General features: G+C 36.3%; 1 protein-coding gene across 4 annotated transcripts in view; it reads right to left on the bottom strand.

The window, feature by feature from the left end:
• Positions 1-5,781: 5,781 nt before the first annotated feature.
• fstl4 (follistatin-like 4) overlaps positions 5,782-24,977 on the bottom strand; it is a 141,011-nt gene continuing 121,815 nt past the window's right edge. For 2 of the 4 annotated variants that reach the window (XM_086177008.1, XM_086177009.1), the window contains exons 10-16: positions 23,471-23,605; positions 23,071-23,097; positions 22,233-22,351; positions 20,967-21,116; positions 16,902-17,009; positions 9,761-9,870; positions 5,782-9,557 (exon numbers count right to left, since the gene is read on the bottom strand). In XM_086177008.1, the coding sequence (XP_086033134.1) occupies positions 8,855-9,557; positions 9,761-9,870; positions 16,902-17,009; positions 20,967-21,116; positions 22,233-22,351; positions 23,071-23,097; positions 23,471-23,605 (1,352 nt within the window). In that variant the 3' untranslated portion in view covers positions 5,782-8,854. Of the gene's footprint in view, positions 9,558-9,760; positions 9,871-16,547; positions 16,579-16,901; positions 17,010-20,966; positions 21,117-22,232; positions 22,352-23,070; positions 23,098-23,470; positions 23,606-24,977 lie in introns of those variants that run through there. The other 2 variants (XM_086177010.1, XM_086177011.1) reach the window with 2 other exon arrangements.

Here is a 24,977-nt window from a genome sequence, read left to right as displayed (position 1 = left end):
AGCTGTTCAGTTGTCTTCAGATTGTATTTAAATTATCTGTGAGCTTAATTGTTTATTTTTATGTTCTAACTTTTATTTTATCTTCCAACTCTCGCTGTTTGACCTCCCTCTCTCTTTTCCTTGCAGTTGTGAATGTAATAAAGTGTCCTCTGATATATGCCTTGGCACAATCCCACAGTATCAGGGGATTAGTTTCCAGTGAGATATTGGTGTCTAGATACTTTTTTAATTCTTCTGTGATGAACAAGATAAATTCTTTATCGTTAAGAAAAGAAGTATTAAGCCTCCATTGTTTATTTGTTGGTCTTTGTCATATATCCCATTTCAATACTACAGGCACATGATCAGAAATAGTGATAGGCAGTATCTCAACGGCTCTACTCTGTCTCACAGCTAGCATACATGTCCTGCACCAGTTTAACATATTTCTCTGCCACTCCAGACTTCCTCATACAATACCAGAGCTCCTCTCTTGGCACCCTATCATATGCTTTTTCTAGGTCTCCAAAAACGCAATGCAGCTCCCTCTGGCCTTCTCTGTACTTCTCTATTAGCATTCTCAATGCAAATACTGGATTTGTAGTACTCTTTCTAGGCATGAAGCCATACTGCTGTTCACAAATGCTTACTTCTGCTCTCAGTCTAGTTTCAACTACTCTTTCCCATAACTTCATTGTATGGCTCATCAACTTTATTCCTCTAGAGTTGCAGCAATTCTGCATATCCCCTTTATTCTTAAAAACAGGTACCATCACACTTCGTCTCCATTCTTCAGGCACTGTCTCACTCTCTAAGATCCTGTTGAATAATAGTCAGAAAATCTACCACTGCCTCTCCTAGACACTTCCACACCTCCAGGTATATCATCAGGACCAACTGCTTTTCCCCTCTTCATCCTCTTTAATGCCTTCCTCACTTCATGTTCACTAATTTCTGGTCTATTTCACTAACTTTGTGGTCTATAATAGGAACCTCTTCCCTGCCTCTCTTTCATTTTCCCCATTCATCAGCTCTTCAAAGTACTCTTTCCATCTTCCCATCACTCTTCTAGCATCTGTCAATACATTTCCTCTCTCTATCCTTAATCACCCAGACCTGTTGTACATCCTCTCCATCATTATCTCTGTTCCGCCAACCTGTATAGATCATTCTCACCCTCCTTACCATCCAACCGAGCATACAAGTCATCGTACGCCCTTTGTTTTGCCTTTGCTACCTCTATCTTTACCTTATGTTGTATCTCCCTGTACTCCTCTCTGTTCTCTTCAGTCCTCTCAGTATCCCACTTCTTCTTTGCTAACTGCTTTCTCTGTATATACTCCTGCACTTCCTCATTCCACCACCAAGTCTCCTTATCTACTTTCCTTCCAGATGACACACCAAGTGCTCTTCTATCTGTCTCCCTGATAACACTAGCAGTTGTTGTCCAATCACCTAGTGGCTCACCCTGATCACCCAGAGCCTTTCTCAACTCCTCCCTGAAAACCATGCAATACTCCTCCCTTTTCAGTTTTCACCACTTTGTCCTCTGCCCTGCCTTTGCCCTCTTGATCCTCATTGTCACCAGTCATCCTACAAACCACCATACTATTCTGTCTGGCAACACTCAACTACAACTACTTTGCAGTCACTGATCTCTTTCAGGTTACCTCATCAATAGAAGATGCAGTCTACCTGCGCGCTCCTACCTCTGCTCTTATACGTTACCCTATGTTCCTGTTTTTTCTGGAAAAAAGTGTTCACTACAGCCATGTCAATGCCATTTCCTTTTCGCAACCAGCATGTCCATTGAAGTCTGCACCAATTACCACTCTCTCATCTCTGGCGATATTCTGCATCACTTCATCTAGCTCATCCCAGAACTTCTCCTTCTCCTCAAACTCACATCCCACCTGCGGGGATAAGCCACAAACAACATTTAGCATCACGCCTTCAGTTTCCAGTTTCAGACTCGTAAGTCTATCTGACATTCTTTTTATCTACAGATCATTTCTAGCAAACTCCTCTTTCAAGATTACTCCTCCTCCATTTCTCCTCCTGTCAGTACCATGATAGTACAACTTAAATCCTGCGCCTAAGGTTCTATCTTTACTACCTTTCCAGCTGGTCTCCTGGACACACAGTATATCCACATTCCTTCTCTGCATCGTGTCGACCAACTCTCTACCTTATTCTGTCATAGTCCTGATATTCAAAGTCTCTACTCCCAGTCCCAGACTCTTGCCTTTCCTTTTCTTTCTCTGCTTCTGAAACACCTTCCTCCTCTCCTTCTTTGTACTACAGTAGCCCAGTTTCCATTGGTGCCCTGTAGGACATTAGCACCAATGGAGGTCATTGCTAACCTGGGCCTCGACCGATCTAGTATGATCTTATTATAAAATTTGATTTGCATGTTTGGTTTTTGGCAAAAGTTTTACGCAGGATTACCTTCCTGATGCAATCCTCTGCATTAATCCATGCTTGGGACCAGCTCAGGGAGAAACCGTCCAGTGCCACCCTGAGGCAGCATTATGATAATGATGATGATTTCATGATAAAATTATAATCATTTGATGTCTGTGGAGGTTCTCAGTCATCCAGGTCATGGTGAATAATAATATCATATTTGTCCCACAGTTTCTTTTATAGGTGCAAAAAAAATGTGTTGAGCAAATTTTTGCTAAGAACCTTCCATGTGTTTTAAAGTAAACACAAAAATTTTGATAGACTATAATTTTTTTAACGGTTTTTAAATCTTTGAATTCTGATGTTTTATTCAATTTTATTACAGTTTGCTCATCAAGAGGACAGCAAGAAAAGGAAGGCACTAGTATAATCGAGGTCCTTTTTTTTAACTTAGTCTCATCTAATTATTGAGACTGTAAATCGTTTGTGGTCTTACTTATATTATCAAAGTCCATGCGCCCTCTCAATGAAAGGCTCTATTACTTTGTTGTGAGAGTCCTTGTTATTGTATTTAATTTATCCCAGTTATTTTGTCTTACACTGCTTATAGAAGGATTACAGCAAAAGGCACCTGCCAGCTCATGTACCCAGCTTCAGGTGTCAGGACAGCACTGTCTGACTCACCCAATAACTTTTCTAATTTATTGGTTGATTACTAAAATAATAATGTCATACGCTTACATTACACATTACACAGGCTGTAGAAAGTTACAGCTTGTAATAAATCTTAAAAATCTACAAACGTTCTATTGGAGATATATGGGAGATAAAAGTAAGCACTTGGCAGGGAATCCAGTTATAGGGAGTTGTACATTCAGAGGTAAAGCTCGGTTTGCCGCTGTCACACCTCGGGTTTCTGCTCTGTATTTGATTGTCAAATGCTCAAATTCAGCAATTATATTCAAGAAAATGTTTATAACATTTATAACACAGATCAGTTGACAAATATTGTTTTTTTGTTATCATTATACAGTAGTTTTCGTACAGATCAGGGAGCCTCTCCTTCCCTGCCACCCCTGACCGTCAGTACTAATATATACAGTATGTATTTGACTATGAGCTGGATGACTGAGAACCTTCACAGAGACATCCGAGTTTCAATTCCACTCGATGCAACACAAATTGTATTTTTTTCAGCTAGATACATCATATAATGTTAGACTACCTCTTACCGTTGTATTTCATGTGTATATCTGTATCTTCCTCCCAACCCCTTGTCCTAATACATGCAATTCAGAGGAAGCTTCAATCAGGAATAATTATCTGCATGGCCATGTGGTCTTCGTTCAATAACAACATTCAGAAGGACAGCAATGGTGACACGTTGCTGGAGAATGCTGAGCATAAAAACACATAACAGATGATATTGACTAATTTAAGAGTGAGGGCCAGTTTGATTTAGCCCCTCATTAATCCTTAGGATTGTAATCATTAGGAGAGTGAACTCCTGGATGAACCAAGGCTATAATTTGGAGGTATCCTTCAAAGATTTAAAGTAACAGCCCGCAGTTCGTTAAATGCATCAATAGCCTTTAATAGACAAATACAGTATATGGAGGCACTAAGTAGTCTAAGAAAAATGTACTGACATTTTTATTGGAATAGAAAGCAATATAATGTTCAATATAATCACAGCAAACAGAGCTGAACTTCACATTGCTGGTTTTTATATTCAAGTTGCAGCTCACTCAACTTTGCCCCTGGTAAAACAGTCACCTCATATACTGGTAATACTTTGGGGGATGTCAGCATTCCTCTTATTGTTGCTTGTGCTCAATTGTAACATTTGTAAAAGGCACCAAATAGAGAGCAATTATCTTTTCATTTTGCCTGTTTGTTTTTGTTAATTTTTTTCACAGGCTAAAATTATCTTTAAATTCCCAAAGAGTATCAACCAATATTTGCTCAGTCATTGGTCATAAACACAAGAATGTGTCATATCACTGGTGCTCACACTGTATCAGGTTCCACACTTCTTTTTAAATGACTTATCTATTGACATTTAAAAATGCTAAACATATATTAACGTATAAATATACTAATTATATTATGCAGATATTATATATACGTTGCTGTTCCTTACATAACTGCATGACCCCCCTATGGCACAATACAATTTAGAACATTTACAGTCTCTACTCTAAAAGGAGTCAGCCAGGGTTGCATAGTCCAGACAGTAGTTGCTGGTAGCTTGCCCAAAGAAGGCTGTAAAATGATCATCAGTAATGGTCGAATCTATTCGGACTTAACGATCTTCATGTAAGAAGAGATTGAATCCTCCATTTTTCTCTTTCTCAGCTTATTAATTGGACTGATGTCAGTGGTGTAATTTTTATGAACGGTTTGAAGTGGTGGCAATTCCCTTCTATGGAATAATAATGATAGACTGACTTGGAGAAAAAAATTAAAAGTGCTTATGATAGTGGTAAGCTTTTGGTAACTTGGTCCAGCTTTCCTACTCATTGAGAGTAATCAGTTTTTAGTAACTCTCCCTGGTAGACATGAATTGTAAGCTTACTGAAGTTCTTAAGTAGCTTGCATGTTTGACTGCATGTTCATTTGCCCATGGTGTGTTTGAAGAAAGACTACCCAGACTGACTGCTTGGACATCATAGAACTGACAAATGCCAAATAAAGGATAGACGACAGGCTATCTATTCATTTATCTTTTTATTTTTTTTCCTATGACTGGCATGCAATTTGTAACTGCACTACCTTTGCAATCAACATTTTGGTAACCCCAACTTTATGCAATCCTTTGACACAGGTACGTGTTGTGATAGCAGTCATGTTGACAGAGTCATCATATTACCATTGTATTTGCAAGTGCATTTGCAGTCCGTATGTCCTCTATTGTAAGTCGCTTTGGATAAAAGCGTCTGCCAAATGCAATGTAATGTAATTACCAAAACAAAATTATTGAAATTTTGATCAACTAAAGTACTTTGTGGGACAAAGAACTGATGATCATCCAGTCGACAGATCGTTGAGCCAAAGTAGGGTTGACTACTTTCTCCAAATGTGGTTTGATTTGAAAAATAAAGAAAACAAAAAAAGAAGTCACAAAAACACATACATACAGTACATAAAACTTACAAACGAAAGAAAAACTGTCAAAATTCCTCTAAATCTAATTTAATTGTACAAATGTTGTTGCAATTTGATACTTCATTGGTTTTTCAGTCTATACACACACACACACACACACACACACACGGTTTGTTTTATTTCCAAAACTGTCTTATTAGCGTATCTATTCAGTCAATGGGCTGAACTCCTATTTCGAAACATTCTTTGCTCAGTGCAGTCAGTAAGTTCATGAGACACAGCAGAACATTTATTTTTTTACAATTTATTTATTTTTCATTTCTCCTTTTTTTTTTTTTTTACAAAACAGTTTGCCATAAACTAACACATAAAATGCATAAAGAAAACTATACAGTCAGTTTGCCAAGTCTGAGTCTCTTCTAAGCAAGAACAATGTTATCTACAACGTGGTTCCTGTTGGTGGCCCTCTAGTGAAGCTCAAGGGATTCATGTAACACTGAAGGAAGAGCCAAAAAAACATGAGCTAGTCTGTTATGTAGTTCATATCATCTGGCAGAGCTTCAGTCTTTATGCACTACCAGACTCTGATTATGTCTGAATCAACCTTGAGAGAGAAATGGACAAATGTGACATCAAAGGGCAGGAATGTGACTTTTTACATAACTTGAAACTGTATAAGACTGTGTGGGATGATTAAGTGGTCCAACACGATCATATTCAAGATTTGGTTTAATTATATTCATGCCTCAAAGCTGTCAAATACTTATGGGTTTAAATGCTACTTGGGAAGCCTGAAACTGTCAAATGATCTCTTTTTTCTTTATCTTTTATTGTCACAGTAAGAAACCTAGTGAATTAAATCATATCAAGGTATCATTTAGGTAGGAAAATGTTTCCTCCTTCTTGGTGCAACAATGTTCAAGAAAATATTTTCAAGATTGAGTTATGTTATTAAGTTTTTAACTTTCAAAATGTCATCAAACACACTTGTTTTATATCACAGCGAATTATCAGCAAATATCTATATTACAGATAATAGAAAATTAACATTGCCTCTTGCATTTATTTTGTTCTTAATTTTTTCGTTAGATTAATTTGATTTGTGTCTACCATACAGATTGCATGTGTTACTCACAGATACTATGCAACGGGACAAACAGCAGGAAGTCATCAACATTTAATTAGGGCTGCTACTTGATCTGGTGTCAGACAGATATAATGAAATATTGTCTAATCACAAGACTCCAGTTGGATTTTTAGTGGAACACAAAAAATAAGATATTCTATCAGGTGAACTTCAGGAAGCTTCAGATGTGAATATGCCCAGTTTGCCCCCTTTTGGATATTTTTGACCCACACAAAGATGGCAATAACTTGACAATTCTAGTGGCTGTGAGTATTTGTGCAGTGATTATTAATGGAGATCTCTCTGAATAATCATTTCAATTATGTAATTGTCTTTCCATGGAATAACAGATAACCTTTAGTACTTTAAGTATACTTAGTCTACTTTGTATAGAATTAAATCAGTTATTTGGTTTTAAATCTGTTTTGGCCATGGAGTATATCAAAGAGTTATCCTGCATCACAAAGGGCTTTAAATTGTCATTCTTTGTAATAAACAACTAATTATAACTAAGTGCATAGACAGTTAAAAAATGACCATATGTATGAATATTTCAGTAAATACTCAAATTGAGTTTGATTGCTTATATTACATCCTTTAATACAGCATGATTTTCATTTTCATAAAAGTTGGTTGCATCAAGTGTCAAAATGACAAATTCCATTGGGGGATTAACAGATAACTACCTTGTTCAAAATACCCTTGCTTATAACAGCAATGCGTCTTGTTTTAGCCCAGGATGTGAAGAACATCACGGGTGTCATCCAAATGTTCAAAATGAATACCTCAGGAGGTAGGGATGGTTAAGTGACACTATGTTTTTTTTTTTATGACAATCTTATTGCATTTACAGAGAGGCGGCAGCACCATGTAATTCATCATCAGAATGATTAGTGCAAATAGAAACAGCAAATTACACAGAAGATGCTGGAGTTTACCTACTGATAAAAATATCAGCAATTTGAATAGAAAAATGTTGCTGGTGTTGATACAATAATCGGTGACACCCCCCACCCAGATCCCCACATTTATTTATTTACCCTTTATCAACAATGATATAAATGATGCCCAAGCCAGTACATCCTGAGCCATTTATTTCATTTAGCAATCAATATGTTCCTAGAATTGTGAAAGCGTAATGCAATAATGTTTAAATTATTCAGAGTACAGTAAAATGTTTGTAGACAATATACTCATATCCCTTTGGGGTTGCAGGCTGAAGTTATAGATACAGCACACATTATCCTCATGTGGGTAACATTTTCAATCCACCACACATCCCAAATAATTTGTTGGAGAGACAGCCACTAATCATCTGTGTGCTACAGCCCTATAAGTGACAGATGTGTATTTCCCTTTCGTTTTGATGCATGGCTCATTGGGAGGTTTGCAAATGCTCACAGCCAGGCAGATCATCAAGTTGATGCCACTTTGGTCCTTCCACGGCATATAGCCAGCATATACCAGATTCATTACCCTGAGGATATCTGGTAAGCGGCATTGTCAGGCTTCACGGCACAGAGTTGTGCTGGGGGTATGCCATTAAATTTAGAAACCGAGGGGGGATAAATCATAGCCTTGCAAGAGACAACATTATGTAATGTTCATTACTGTTTAACAATGACATAAACTGTTGACAGACTTGTATGATGGACCAAAATTCTGTGCATGAAGCAAACTTCTGGAGGGAATGGAGATAATGACATCTTTCACATGGAGGATACTTGATTTTAAAAGGACTCAGAACACACAAACACTAAATGTTGATCATACATTTTGTGGTGATTATATGAATCACTGGTGAAAACAATGAACATAGTTGAAATTGGAAAGCTTTTTACTTTTAAAAAAGTGAGCATTGTGCATAGTTTATAGTTTGTTAGTAACCACTCTAGGTACCTATTTGCTGTGATAACATGGAAGGAAGTGCAATTATGTACATTTCTGTATAATTAAATGCACATAGATCACTGTTGCACTCAATGGCATTGACACTTTCTCCCGATAGAAATACCACAGCAGGGTGTGTTTTCTTTATTTCTATATTAAGTGTAGGTTTTGTTACAATAATTCTGTACGTATGCCCTTCTATCCCAGTCCCAGGGTTGAGTCCACAAACTAATGTTTACATGAATCTTTAACATATCTACTTGGGCCTGATATCTCCCCTTTTTATTTGTTATAATGATAGAACTCCCGTTTAATTAGTTATTAATTCATTTATTGTCTTTTCACTCATACCTCACCAACCCAAACAACTGTGTTCCCTCTCTTGATATCTGAAACCTCGCAGTGTGGCGTTCTCTGCTTTCCATTCAGGACAAACAGAGATTCAGCAGATGGTGTTACAAGGTATTGTCCAAACAAGCCACTTGACACAACCACTCTGGTGGCCCCCCCCCATGGCCACGACTGTGGGGATAAGGGCTCCTTGAGGTTTTGGAGAACCTCGCTGCGACCTGATGATAGATCAGCAAAAAGTAGGTCTGTGCTTGAGCTTGAGGTGGCCACCATCACGTGCTGGTTGGACTCTGTGAAGGACAGCTGGAAAACCAGATCAGAGATAACTACAGGGTTCTCAATTTCTAGGTTAAGACCCAGCACGCCATGGAAAGACACTGTCTGTACTATTAAATTTGAGCTGTGGAGGTCTGGAGTCACAATATAACGTCCATCCTGTGACACAAATGCCTGCCCTGTGATATTTAGGTTTGGGCCGATCACCGCGTCTGTCACACTGTCGAGGAGGAGTTGAGATGGGGCTTGATGCTGGTTCTTTGCTTGGCACTGGATGAAGTAGAAGCCACTCAGATGTGTGTAGGCCATACTGACCGGTATGCAACTGTAGTTTTTCAGGCTTATGGTCTTGACACGGTAGAAAGTTTCCAGGTCAATCTTATGCACCGCAGGTTCATTTTTGAGGAAGATGAAGGCAAACCTATATTGACAAAGTTCAAATGTTGGTTAATAACCTCTTAAGTAGGAGCGATTAATACAAATTATGATTTTCATTAGAATACTGATTTGCTCTTTCCTTCTAAAACTCAGCAATTGCAATTATGAGAGACCAATGAGGTCACAGCAGTAATGTGTATGAAATCAGGGGTGGCTGATTTCGTGCAGTTTTGTGTGCTCTTTTACCTCACATGAGTGATGATGAGGTTGGTGGGGGGAATGAAGAAGTCATTGACCCTCTGGAATGTTGTGTGGATGGCATGATGTACTTCCCCAACACTAGCTTGAGGTATAACCTGTTGGTGATAATAATAAGAATAAGAATAACTGTTAGTGATACACAGGAATTAATTCAATAGTATATATGTAGATTAAGTTTTTTCCACCACATGGATTCCATGACTATAAACAACAACATTTTATGCAACCATGCTGTTGAACATAATGTGTATTTTTGTGGCACTTCTTCTCACTTCACATGGTAAATGGAAATAAGGAAAAATAGAGACATCATCATTCATTACTAGTGTTGATTGAATTGACTTATTCTTGTTGCCATTACATAATATATATACTGCTCAAAAAAATAAAGGGAACACTTGAACAAGACAATGTAACTCCAAGTCAATCACACTTCTGTGAAATCATAGTGTCCACTCAGGAAGCAACACAGATTCATTTTGACTTGTTTTAAGGACATTACATCAAAGTTGGATCAGCCTGGAGTTTGTTTTTACACTTTAATTTTGAGTGTGATTCCTAATCCAGACCTCCATGGGTTGATACAATTGATTTCCATTGATCATTTTGGTGTGATTTTGTTGTCAGCACATTCAACTGTGTAAAGAGCAAAGTATTTCATAAGAATATTTCATTCATTTAGATCTAGGATGTGTTTTTTAAGTGTTCCCTTTATTTTTTTGAGCAGTGTACATAATATATCAAGAAATACATAAAAAAAATGTTTTATATTTTTCATCAGAGCCATAGACATCATAGCCCACTAACTCTAATAAAGCCATAGAGTTTGTTGTGATCAGTGCTACTAACTTGGTTGGATTCAGGAAAACAGTTCAACATTAACACAGTTTAGGTATTTTGCAACAACACAATTTCATTGTTAGAGGAATATTCATTGTATTATTATAGTCATATTCAGAATATTCTTTCTTCATTTACTGAAGTTGTGCAGCATGTAACATTGTGTTGAAATGAATACTAGACGTTCAAGCTAAAACTATACTTATTGCATCATTGGAATGTCATTTCCATATTTGCCATTGTTCACTCTTGAAGTAAAAAAAGATTCTTGCATATTATGTTAAGGGCTCTTATTGGAAATCATAGTTAAAAACAGTGACTAATTTGTTTCAGGTCCATTTAATTTTATCCCTGACAGTTTTGTGCAGCAAGCGAACCTGACAGATGAGCCCATTACATATTTTTTCAATTCCATAGCTCAATTTTCATGTATTCACCACTTAAGTTACTTAATGAGTAAAATATCTAATGTTATATTTATCACACAAGTTTTAATGTAGGTGAGGTACTTTGAAAAAGTTCTGACTGAAAAGCTTGTTCTATTTTTATTTTTTTCAATCTCTAAATATATTTTCCAATTTAACAGTTGATGCATCAGAAAAAAAAAATCAATATTCTGAAAGGTTTATTCATCCCACAACTACTGAGCAAATTTGCTAAGCACCAGTCTACTGAGGATAAAATTGCTGCTTCCTTAAAGTGAAGTCAGGATGACAAACAAAAAAGGGGAAGGGAAAAAGATGATTACGAAGATTTGGCAAAATATTAACTGACAAAAATGGTTAGACAAAAAGTGAACAAGACCAGCAGTTAATAATTATTTTAAATTAAATCAGCAACGTCTATTGTAGGCACAAAGCTAAGATTTCACTCTGGAACTCAACAGCACAACATAGCATAAATTCAATAATGTGCATGGAAGGTAGAATTTAACACATTTCTTTGTGATCAAAAGTAGTGCAAACACAATAATTGTTTCATATCATGAATTTCACATCCTGAACCTAATAAAATTTTCAAAATAAGTTCAATCAATGCCAGATGGACCACAATAATCAAGTAAGCCCTGAACTCAAGAGAACAATTGGAATTGAAAAAATATGTTGATAGAAGAAAGACATTTGGGTTGATCAATTCTGTTTGAGAAATATTTACTGATTAAATCAAGATGGATCACAATAATCAACTAAGCCCTGAACTCAAGAAAACATATCTGAATTGAAAGAATATGTAGATGAAAGAAGGACTATTAGGTTGGTGAATTGTGTTTGAGAAAGGTTTACTGATTAAATCAACCTTATGTTCTTTTTTTTCTTTTTTTGAAAATGCATATTGAAAAACATGGGTGCCACATTGTCAAGACAAATTTTCCCATAATTAATGAGCAGTGTTTGTTTCTCACACTGAATGAATTTATAATTTGAGGTAAAACAAATTCATGGCATTATAGGCTATAGGGCTGGGTTGTGTGTTGTGTCTAAATTTTTAATAAAATATATTCACTACTTTATTTACAATGAGTCAGGTGACAAATTTTCAGATGTCACCTGACAAAACTAAACTTACTAACTGCAGTGTAAGAAAAGTGTTGCCAATCAATTGAGAGAGATGAAACTCAAATGAGCTTAAAAGCAACATAGACACCAAGTTCTTCAGGCTATGAGCATGCTAAGAGGCTTATACCAAAAAATCATTTTAGTATTAGATGGGTATAAAAAAAGATATGTCAGAAGATGATGAAAGTGAAGAGAGAAGAGTTCATCTGGGGATAGAAAAGACATGTGGAGAAAACACTGGAGAGAGAATATACTCCTCATGCATATTGGAACAATAGGTGTTGTACCAAATTTTGCTGGAAAAATGTATGTGGGTATACAGACACAGACACACACACACACACACACACACACACACACACACACTCAGTTTTTTGTAATTTTGTTTTTTTCTTTTTCATTTTTGTAATCAAATATTTGTGTCATGGATCCAGACAGGAGGCCCACAGGGAATGTATGTGTAGACGTAGGTTGATCTCCAAACACTGCTATCAAAATGGCTTGTAATATGAATTGTACTGCATGAATTATACAAATCGCAGATCAATTTCCAGTAAGTACGGTGAGTAGGGAAAGTAAAGTCAGTTTCTGTTTCTTTTGGCACCTTGAGACCGAACAATTTGTAAAAGTAAAACTGCTCAGTCACTATCAATCCTTATATACAGTATAAGCAAGCAAGCTAAATGAGTAGTTGTCATCTCTGAATGTTTGGAAAAGAAAATGCAAAACAGTGACCTCTTACCAAGGGAAGACAGAGGTATTTATTTGAAAGCACCCGCATATATGCAGATGGCAGTTTTTGAATGATACCTAAAAATATTACATTATATTTCAGTAACTCCTGCCATAGTATTGTTTTAAGACTGTATATGTTCTAATGGGGTTTCATTTTTTTGGTTACCAGAATTGTATCAGAAAGCTGAAAAGCTGAAAATCTCACACCCAACGATGTTTATGATATTTGGACACCTTAAAACCTGGCTTTGGGTAATACCTTGTAGCTGAACCTACATCTACACCCTTGCAAAAACAGATTTTCTTATGATGAGCACATAAATAAGCTCCTGTGAAAACTGAGACACATACTCATTCACATGCATGATTCATTGAGTGCTTCTGATGGTGGCAAGGTGTTACTCAACTGGTCAGTTACTTTTATTCAAAATGTTAATGACATTATCAGACCATTAGTATTTTGATTCATGTGTGCTCCAATCCATTATGTTGTTTTTCCTGCAAAAACATTTGTAAGTGATTCATGCTATGCAAACTAACTACTCATTGCCTGTGCATGACTGTGTTTTCTTTTTACAAGATCCCACGTTCTACTTTACACACATACACACATATATGTATGTATATTGTATTTTTATTGCATTTATATTTAAAGTTATAAAAAGCTCTTTTTTCTGTTTTTTTTTTTTTTTTTTTTTTTTTTTATTGTAGAATTGTTTTTGTTTGCAATAAAAAAGTAAGTACATGACCAATGTATTTTTAGATCACGTGTTTTTCAGTTACACGGCATATATGATATCAGTTAGCATTTGGTAAAATTGTATGTAATGAGTCATTAATTCTAATTACAATGTTGACAAATATTAAGATAAGATACATTTAAAGGGGAATTAAATTAACAAACCATCACATTTGATGTAAATGCATCAACAATTCCATAGAAAGGGATTATTTTCAGGGTAAAATGCAAAACCATTAACAATTGATTAACCACTGAAATCAGAAATAATCCACTTAACATGGAGAACACCAGATACCAGTGTAATTTCCTTTTTAATTAAAGTGCTTATCAAACTATTACGAGCAATTTCATTCCCAAGATTCTCTGAAGAATCATGAATTAGTGAATATATCATCACTTGGCAATCCTTTGCAATGAACATGAAAATGCAGACAAATCAGATCACACATTCGTCAGTGGGAGGAGACAGACTTCTTGAAGCATCCTGCCCTCCTATTTCCACAAGCAAACACACACAGTCATATCAAATGATTTGCCACCCACTCTGCATCTTCCTCTCTGTTCCCTTAACATGCTCAATTCCCAAAGATAAATTCAAGACAACCATGTCTGCAATTAGTTCTTATTTGTAAAATCTTCAACAACAGAGGTCTGCAGGGACATTCAACGCCTGCCATCAGCAATTCATCCGTGAATCACTGTCTTGCTGGCTTAAAAAATGTGCTCAATCATACATATATTAGATGCTGTGATACAAATTGTCGCACAAATGGGGACAAGGATACAACATCCTGCAAAAAAAATTGTTATTTCGCCGTCCTTTTCCTTTTATGGAAAACCTTCAACATTTGGTATTGATTGTATTGTCCCTTCCCACTACTATTACTACTACCACTAATTCTAGTAATAATGATAACATATTAATTATTGTTATTATTATTTTACATCTAAGAAAATATTTATTTGTGATGCTTTAGGCTGCCTTTAAACTACATATGTAACTGAATTTTTCCTCTCTTGTTGTGTGTTCTTGAAAATATGAATAGAAAACATTCTCAAGAGAGGCTTTAAAATGCAGTAGCTCTTGTTACTATTTTGCTTTCATCTGTGTCCATATAAAATACCTCTGGTCATTTTTTGCTTCTGTTTTTATCTGAACTCATTCGCTTGCATGTTTTCTCTTCATGCAAGCAAGCATTAAGGGTCTCTTTCAAAAGTAGATACTTGAAGATAGTTAAATCATAATTGGAGATAAAGATATGAAGGGAAGATTCCTGTTTGCTTTTAAACTGGCATTAAGCTGGCTTTCATCTAGGGAATATCTGGAATAAAGTTATGATCTTAAAGAAGTAGCCAAGTTGTCCATAAGGGACTAGTCCGCATAGGAGACTGTTAAATGGTTTTTAATTAATGTTCATTGCAGTCCAGGGTATACCCCGCCTCTCGCACAATGACAGCTGGGATAGGATCCAATGCGACCCTGAGTGCAGGATAAGCGGCAGGCGATGGATGGATGTATTGCACATCCAAGATCTGTACCAAGACCATGTTGCCACCCTTTTATTGTGTCTTTGCTCTTGTTAATTTCAATAAACAGAAACAGGAAGGCATGCGTGGCTTGGTTTGATGATGATCTGGCTTTGTTATCTAGATATTGCACAAACTTGGCTTGATTAAGAGAATCAGGTGGTATCTCGATTAGCCATAAAGGACAAAATTCATGTATTTAGTTATATTGTGAAACTGGTATGCCAAAGTGCAAGTGCACACAATTTGCACTTTTTGCTCACTTGTGTTTAACTATATTGTTCAACTCCACCTCACTCTCCCACTCCCTCCATTCTGCCCCACCCCTAGATGTTGAACTCTCTTTCTCTTCATTGTTCACTACCCAGATTCCGAACTCTCCCCCTACTTTCTACTGGACTCTGACAATATTTCGCACTTTGCATTGTCACGGAGAAAACCATCATGCTGCTATTGTACTATATAACATTATGGTATAACTTACTTACCGACCTTTGCACTGAACTGTTCAAACAAACAAAAACAACCTCTGCTGCCACTATCTCATGCTGTCAAATGTCTTTTCACCTTACCAGCAGTTGCTACTCTTGATCAATACATCAAATTTCACAAAATTTAATCCAGTCTATCTTAAACTTAATTTTGTATACTGTTAACATAGCTTTGCGGGAATTTAAAGTGCAATAACATTTAATAAAGCACAGATTTGTGTGATATTTGTCCCTCTTTTTAGCACCATTTGTACTGTGTGCTCTTGTTTGTGTGAGGGAAATCATGTTGTAGATAAAGTGATTGTTTGTGCCCAGTTAACCCCTAACTCCTAGGAGGAGTTGCAAACATATTTACTCTGGAAATAATAGATGAAGTATGGTTTCATTGCACATTACAAAAACAGCTACCTTTGTGCTAACCTTAATAGAGTAGGTGGGAATACTTGCAGGGCAGAGAGAAAGTGGAAATGTTTAAAGGCTCTCTGTCACATTGTCATTACACTGTCTCAAACCACATTGAGAGCACAGGTGAAAGCCTAAATATTGAGTAGCAGGTCACAGTTAGGACTTCTCTCCTGAAAGATATGGTAGGTTGCATTGGTTTGTAAAAAACAAAGATTTCATGTCATCTGGATTTTTCTCTTTTAAGCGTTGTATGACGCAGCCCATTCGTTCAGCCCTTGATCTCCCACAACCACTCGATTAACCATTATTATGAATATTTGTAAAAGGAATGGTCCCAGACAGTCCTATGTCAACGGTTCATCCAATACCTGAAGTGTTGCCTTTTGTTGCTTACATGTTGAGAAAGTAAGAAGCACAATGGAACATCCATCTTGTGGCACACATCCATCTTGGATGAACACAGGTATACCATTTTTCATCAGCTTTTGTCTACTTTCAGTCCTATAACTGTGGAAACAGGCAATAGATTTATTTTTAACCCTGCCTCAAATGTAGGCTGGAGTTTTTGAACTTTTTAAACAGAACAAAATTGGGACCACCTCAAAGCACCAACACAAATTTTAAAGGTATGCTGCTATGACTATGTTTAAAGTTTGGTTTAGGTGGTCAAAATTAATTGGCTGCATTGCTATTTCATTTATCCAAGGTGGATGTTAATTTGTCTCCTTTCCCCCAGAAATGACAAGTGACAATGATAAGTGACAGAAAATTGCCAACTCTAAATGGTTTGACTATTCTTCTCTGAAAAAAGAAATATCAATCATACATACCTGTAGTGTTGGATGTGTTCTTTCCATATCCCCCCATGTTAGAACCCAGACTTGGTCATGAGATTTGTCATACAGCATCTTCACAGGGAAAGGATCTGTTACTATTACCTGGTAGATACAGAAGAGCAGAATTATCAAATGAACAGAAATACAACTTCAGATTGTAGTACTACAATCCTGCATAATCCAAGTTGATATTAAAACTAGCTCATATAAGCAGGGAAATGATACTATGGCAAATAACATATAAGAGTTATCAGTTTGATTTGATTATACTGTAAGCTGTCAGAAGTATATGAATTGGGAAATTGCCAGGTATTGAGGTCATGGATGAATTTCAGATTATCAAATCATCAGAACACTCACTCACTCTGGATTTCTTATATATGTGTTTTTTTTACTTTGGTTGGGATTTTATTTGTTTAGATGCAGCCTGTCAAAGATATCTTTATTTGTCTACTTTTACCTGTGCTTGTAAACTATTGAAACTAGAACAAATTAAAGGCAGGAGTTATTTTTTTTTAGTTATTTAGCAAAATCTGTTAAAGCTTTTCTCAACATCCACTATTATGTGATAAGATGGCAAATTGGAAGATAATTCATAAAAGGCTCAGTATAACTCAGGGATCGCAGCTATTGAAAAGGCTTGGTGAATTTGCTTTTGAAACATTGTCATCTCCAAATATCAAACATAATTGAATGTTCCCAATAAAATAATCAGGAAAGTGGTGTTTAACAAAGATTTGGACATAGCTGCCAAACATGAGCACTTGGCTTCATGAAAGGAGAATATACAGTAATTAAAATATACCTGACATTCTTTATTCAAGACAATGTTACGTCTGTATTTATCCTTGCTCCCAGGGTTGTGAGAACAAAATGACATAATTCTGTTCTTTCAGCCCCAGTGTGGGAGTTCTCTCAGCTTGGTCTGGACAGATCATCTTGACAGAACTTTTTTTTCATGTGGTGTCTCAGAACTTTTGTCTGACTGGTCAGATATTTGAAGCAGGCATAGTTATTATGGAGAGCAGAAGTACTGTAATTTCCATTTTTCCACTGGCATGAATGGTTGTACAGTGTATAGTTTTGAGGCTGATAGTATGAAGATCAATGTAACACATCTGGACATAAAAGACACACATGGCTAGTAATTCTTTAGAAGAGGTAGCCTGAACAGTGTGCAAAGTTGAGGACACCTGTCCCAAAAGATGGTGATACCTTCAAGACAAATGATGTGGATGGATTAAAAGGAGTGGTGAACCTGGTGGGAGAAAATCATTTTTTCACTTTGTTACAGTAACTTGATGCGCAAATAAAAATAATGACCAAAGACCAACGTGGCTTTCACTGCCATAATCACCGTGCTGTCGCTGCATTTCTGCTGGATTCCCAAATTGTGAAGCGCAAATGACATTTGCCCAGGGTCTAAGAGGAACTCCTGAAGTTCTACACCTGAGTTTCTGATGAAGTACCAAATGTCATATCTACAACTAACTGCCTTTGTGTTTTTGGCACCTTGAGAAAAATAACACATTTATATTCTTGTTGAAGATGTGTAGGCTTCATGTGTGCTCAACTATCACAGTTCCATCTATCTACTTTTTTGGATAAAATAAGTATGTGTATTTGCAATGTGTAGAGATGGCCTATGTTTTACCTCTGTATTTGTTAAGCTTACAGAGCAATTGGAGAACAGACAGAATTGGGCTAAATTCAGTGTTAAGCTGATTGACAGGCAGCAGTTGAGTTTTCATAACGAAATCCATTGCGGAGGTCCTGCTGTGTTTAAATGTAAATCAAAGTTGAATTTGTGCTAGCTGATGGTTTAAAGTGTTTTTTTTACATATCAGAACACGTCCTATCCTAAACGGTCTTTGTTGACTGAGTCAAGAGACAAAAGTTGTCTGAGTAATACATCACTAACAGCAATTAATGAGCTTGTTAGCTACTTGGTTGCTCATTTTAGAAGCATTAAATGAGAGGGTTACAAATCTGTGGATGTAAATTTGAACTCAACCGATGGTGGTGTAGTCATTACTCCTCAAATCCAAATATGCGAAAACACATTAGCTACAAAAGTATTTGTAAAGACCACCAGTTTGTCAACGTAGCATCAATTCAGACCAGTTTAGCTGCTGCTACACTCATTGATTTAAAGCATCTTCACAGCCACTTTGAATTAATAATTGATTTACACTTATGCATTTGGATAATGAAGAAGACTTGTTCCCCTATGTAAAACAGAAAAGTAGTTATCAGTGAAGAAATATTAAAATACTAGTTTGAGCACAAAGTACAGATAATTGAATCAAACATTATATTGGCAGTGTTGTTTACAAGAGGAATATCTCTATTTTTAGCATTGCCAATAAATATTGATTAATGATGCTGTTTATCAATGATAATCATTGATAATAATTGCTAAACAGCATCATTATAATATAATATAACTATTAATGACTGATGTATAATCACTGAATGATTATATATCAGTCATTAATGGTTATATTTCTTTTTTACATTTATAATTATGATAGGAGCATAACATCATTGCTTCATAGAACAAATAGCTTTTCTGAGACTGCTTTTGATTTGGGGCATTAAAATGATAAAATGAAAAAAAAAAAGATTTTCACTCGCCATTGTCTGCTATTTCACGCAACACAGTTGGGGACTGTGAAATTTAAAATCACCTTTTCTGTTGAAGCATTTAACTGTAAAATCTTTATGTATCCGTTCACTTCCTCTGAAATAGCATGGGAATCTTGCCATGGCATGCAAGACATGCCATACAAACATTTTTCTTTACCTAATGGGTTAATTGTGGACAAATTACTACAAATATACCTTGAGTGAATAAAATCAGGTCTACAGAGAGATAACACACAAGTACTATACAAACACATTTACAAGTGGGATATTTGACTCATAAGCCGGTTATCAAAGTTAACCAAAATAAACTAAAATTTGAAAACATGATTTATGGTGTGTAGGGGCAAATATAACTTGCCCAAGAAAACCTTGTAGAATGGATTCTAATAGATACAACTGATAATGTTGAGGCTTGTATTTATATATTTTTTTTAAATGGCATTTATTTTATTGTATTTTATCTTATTTATTCATAAATGTATTCATAGTTATATTTAAAACCAAATGGATGGATCGTGGATGCTGAAATGAATTTGTGGTCTGAATTTGTTGTTTAATTCATTAATTAAGCAATTAATCAAGGCTTATTTATTTCCTAATTTATGTATTCACTAATTACATTGTATAGATTCGTTATTATTATTAGTAGTATTCATGCTGTTAATAATATTGACTTATGTCTCCCTTTGGGAAATGATAATTATGAACCCCAATCCACACATAACAAAAGTTAATTAACAAAAAATATGTTGCATTCTTTTTTTATTTCATTTTTAATTTTCTTTTTAATTTTTCTTATGCTATGCTTGGTTCATTTACCTTGAATTAGGCCTTATGACCTATCCCTTACTCAGAATGATGCTGACCCTTTGAGGAAAATCTGAAGGAGTCTCTAAACAGCTCTTATAGGTAAGATGGATAGGGAGGTGGCATCTTTTATTTTATTTTTTTTCAATTATGAGCTATTGAGCACTATTGACATTCAAACCTGAAATATCCTGCAATTATGGTTGTAGAATTCATCATAATTCGTGTTTTTCTCCTTTTACAGTTGATGATGATTTATACTTTATTAATACATCGTGCGAAAATTCGTTCTTTGCAATTAAGCCATTATGGATGAACCATGGGCAGTCGGCTGCTGTCGACCAGTGCCAGGGGAGCAGTTAGGGGTTCAATGTCTTGCTCAGCAACACTTGGACGCACTAGGAGGAGCTTTACCTCCTGTGCCTTGCTGTTCTGGTGCAAACTGGTAATTCAGCATTGCACTTATGTTTTGACAGTCTCGTCAAAAATTTTCACAGAAAATGTATAATTTCAGTCACTTGTCAATAGGAAATTGATTATTTATTTGTTTTCAAAAAATACCATGGTAAATTCAAACAACCCCCCTGCATTTACTCCACTTACCTGCATGACCCGCTGAGCCTGAATGTCAACTACTAGCAGTCGGCTTTGGAGGGGCTGTGTTACATAAATGTATTTATCCCTGACATTGACTGCTGATGACCATATGCAACTCTGAGGTGACACCCCCTCTCCCTTTGGGCACATCTCCTCCTGGGGAAACCAGTAAAGGCAAGAAGATAATGAGTAGTATGAATGAGTGCAATGCTTATGTTTATTTAACTTATTTCTTTAATTGCTGAACTATTAAGGGATGTAACCGTCAGCTGCAGGTTATGCTTAAAGGCCAAGGTTTAGAATGACAGGATGTCATGATACAATTTAGAAAGAAGGAAAAGAGGAAACACTGAAAGCCGATTCTGTTTCTCAGCCTTTGGCTACTGTCTTTCTCCGCCACTGATGAACAACTAACAGAAGATTTGGTTTATAAATCAAAGAGATGAAGATAAACAACAATGTACTGGTTCTAACTTTTTGGTTAGTGGAGAGCAAAGCAAAAATTTGAAAGAAACTCCTCATTGTATATTCGAAAATAGTCTTTGCTTTCAAGTAGGAGTTTAGAAACAATGTTTATCAGTATAAAGCAAAGATGACTGCGGACTATATGCATTATCCCCGATGTTCTCAAAGAACACTTTATTTATAAAACACACACACACACACACACACACACACACACACACACACACACACACACACACCTATGTGATCATTAATACCCACTAATTTGCCCCGACAGACATTGTTACAAGGGCTTTTACCTCAGGAAAGTGGTGAAACTGCTGTTTATAGCAGGGACTGAAACATATGGTGTATTGAGTTTGTATTGATCTGTAATACAATTACAGGCAGGCTGTGAAACCCCAATCCTTCAGTGGAACAAGGAACTTTTACTATCCTAAGACTATTGCTTGAGATGAAGTATGTTAATCAGAGAACTAAGAACCTGAGGATCTGTAGAATCAGCTTTATATCGTCCACTGGTGTAAACTGTTGACTGAAGGACCTAAGCAGTCCAATTGTTAGAAATGTGACATCAATAACTGGGGGCGTAGGATATAAGTCCCAAAAGCAGTATCCAACAAAATTGTTTTAATGGGTTTCCCGATTTTAATGGGCTTTTTTACAAATAATATAAAATTGTCCATTGTCAACTCAGAGGTTGACAATGGACGTCATGCTACCCAACAGATATTTTCACTACAGTTACTACTACTGAATGTATTAATGAATTATACAATTAATAAATAAATGCAAAGTTGTACATACGTAGGTGGCGACTATCCTCTCTGTCTGCTTAATGTGTCTATGAATCTCGCACTGACTTGGCTGAAGAACTGTGATACCCTCATCAGAGAACACATAGAACATGTTTCCAACACTCAAGCCTGAAAGACAGGACAGGAAAACAAACAAAAGTGAATAGAGGTACTAAGGAAAATGTACAAAATAAAAATAACTTGCATATGACACCTCTGATGAACACTTAAATTTCTTTTTTTAGCCCAAGGACATAAGAATGTGTTGAAATCATGCTGGTGGACAATGTGTGGGTGTAAATATTTTGCAGCACACAAGTTCTTAGCACCACCAGAATCCTGTGGGTTAAAATATTTTCTGTTAAAGTTGTTTGTTGTGGTGTTTTGAAGACCAAATTAAAAAGAATAAAAAAATCTTGTGTTCACGTTGCTGTGTGAGTATAAAGTCAATCGCAGAGTATACATTTTTTCAGTCCTGAAGAAAAAACAGTTTTTCATTTCACCAACAATGGAATCATAGCATTATTTTTCAAATTGAGACAGTCCACAAAAACTCTTGTTGAGTATAGATATTTAAAAAAAAAAAGAAAAAGAAAAAATTTAGAGACCATTAACACAATGATGACACACCATGGGCCTTCGCGTGAGAAAGCAACATTTGTTGCCGAGAAAACTTTCTGAATCTAAAGTACAAAAAAATCAAACAATATATAAATCATCTTGGAAAGGAACATATCATATACTATAAGTTATAGGCCCTGGAGTGGTATTAAAAAGGCTAAATAAATTATCACATTGACAACAATACAAATTACTTTGAGTATTAAGTAAGAAGCAATATGCATTACCTTCCTCTCTCCATAGAATGTTCGCAACTGCATAGTAAGGTATAGAGTGGAAACAGAGAGGGGAGATAAAAAATACACAAGTCAAAAGGATCTTTTGTATATTCAGAAAGTAGATTTTCAAGTTAAAAATATTCTCAAAGGACATAAAGGTAAGCAATCTTCAGCAACCTTCTGGCTGTGAGGCAGAAGCACACAGCCATCCTGCATATATATATATATATGTATTAATACATACTCTACAAGTTCTATAACATGACCTCACATACAAAACATACATAATCCACACCTTTTTCAATTTCACTGTTTACCTCTTATAATATAAGTGATAGTTTGGCTATGAAATCGCAACAATATAATGAAAGGCATTTTGTCTCAATTGAGAGAAATTGGATAAACTCACGTGTCTTCTTGGCTGAATCTTCAACAAAAAGAGAGGAGATATCTTCATCCACCCCCACTTCATTTTTGGCAATGCAAGTGTAGGCCCCAGTATCCTCATACCGGACACTGCCTATAAAGAGCTCACTACCATTTGCTAAAATGAATACATGAAATTGTATTAGCAAACAAATAAATAAAAAGGAGATGAGAGAAAAATATTTTCTTAAATATTTTGTTGTGCATTATTCAAAATGAGTGTGAACAGGCTTGTTAGAGTGAGCCAAATTTATCTTTGACATTACCTGTGCACAATTGCTTGCAAATACAAAAACAAAAAAAATGACAAAAACTGTGATATATTAACTATTGATATACATTTGTCCTATAAGAAATACTTATTGATAAAAGTCACATTTTATTGTCTTTTTAGGGATATTTCAGTTTACCCAAAATCATACAAAGCACAAGGCTGTTTCTGAAACTGGCAGATATGAGCTTGATATTTCTTCTTCTTCTTCTTCTTCTTCTTCTTCTTCTTCTTCTTCTTCTTCTTCTTCTTCTTCTTATCCTTTCACCTTTTCCCCTCAGGGGTTATCACAGCGACCTTCTCCATCTAACCCTATTCTCTGTATTCTCCTCTCTCACACCAGCTACCTTCATATCCTCTCTCATTATGTCCATACATATTCTCTTTGGTCCCCCTTGAGACCTCATGCCTTGCAGCTCCAATTCCAGCATCCATCTACCAATATATTCACTTTCCCTCCTTTGTACATGATGGAATCATCTCAGTCTGGATTCTCTGACCTTCTCTCCAAAAAAACTAAGATATCATGTTCTTCTGATAGACTCATTCCTGATCCTATCCATCCTGGTCACTCCCAAAGAGAACCTTAGCATCTTCATCGCTGTGATCTCTAGCTCTGCCTCCTGTTTTTTCATCCTTGCAACTGTTTCTAGACCATAGAGCAACGCTGGTCTCACCACTGTCTTGTACACCTGTCCTTTCCTTCTGGCTGATACTCTTCCATCGCATAGTACCCCTGACACTTTTCTCCACCCATTCTAACCTGTTTGAATCTGTCTCTTCACCTCTTTTTCACACTCTCTGCTACTCTGGACTGTTGACCCTGGGTACCTGAAATACTCCAACCTCTCGACCCCCACTCCCTGTAGCCTCACTGTTCAACCCAAGTTCCTCTCATTCATACACAAATATTCTGTCTCGCTGCAACTAACTTTCATTCCTCTCAATTCCAGCACATACCTCCACCTCTCTAGATTTTCCTCAACCTGATCTCTGCTCTCTCTACAAATCATGAGGTCATCTGCAAACATCATGGTCCCATGGAGATTCCTTTCTAACCTCATCTGTCAGCCTCCATCACAACTGCAAACATGAAGGGGCTTAGAGCTGATCCCTCATGGAGTCCCACCTCCACCTTGAACTTCTCTGTTACCTCTACAGCACACCGTACCACTTCTCACAGCTAGCATACATGTCCTGCACCAGTTTAACATACTTC

Source organism: Fistularia commersonii, chromosome 29 (genome assembly GCF_037954325.1).
Source record: "Fistularia commersonii isolate RoL2024-O1a breed Wild chromosome 29, RoL_Fcom_v1.0, whole genome shotgun sequence".
Lineage (NCBI taxonomy): Eukaryota > Metazoa > Chordata > Actinopteri > Syngnathiformes > Fistulariidae > Fistularia > Fistularia commersonii.
This window is presented reverse-complemented; position numbering and strand designations above follow the sequence as displayed.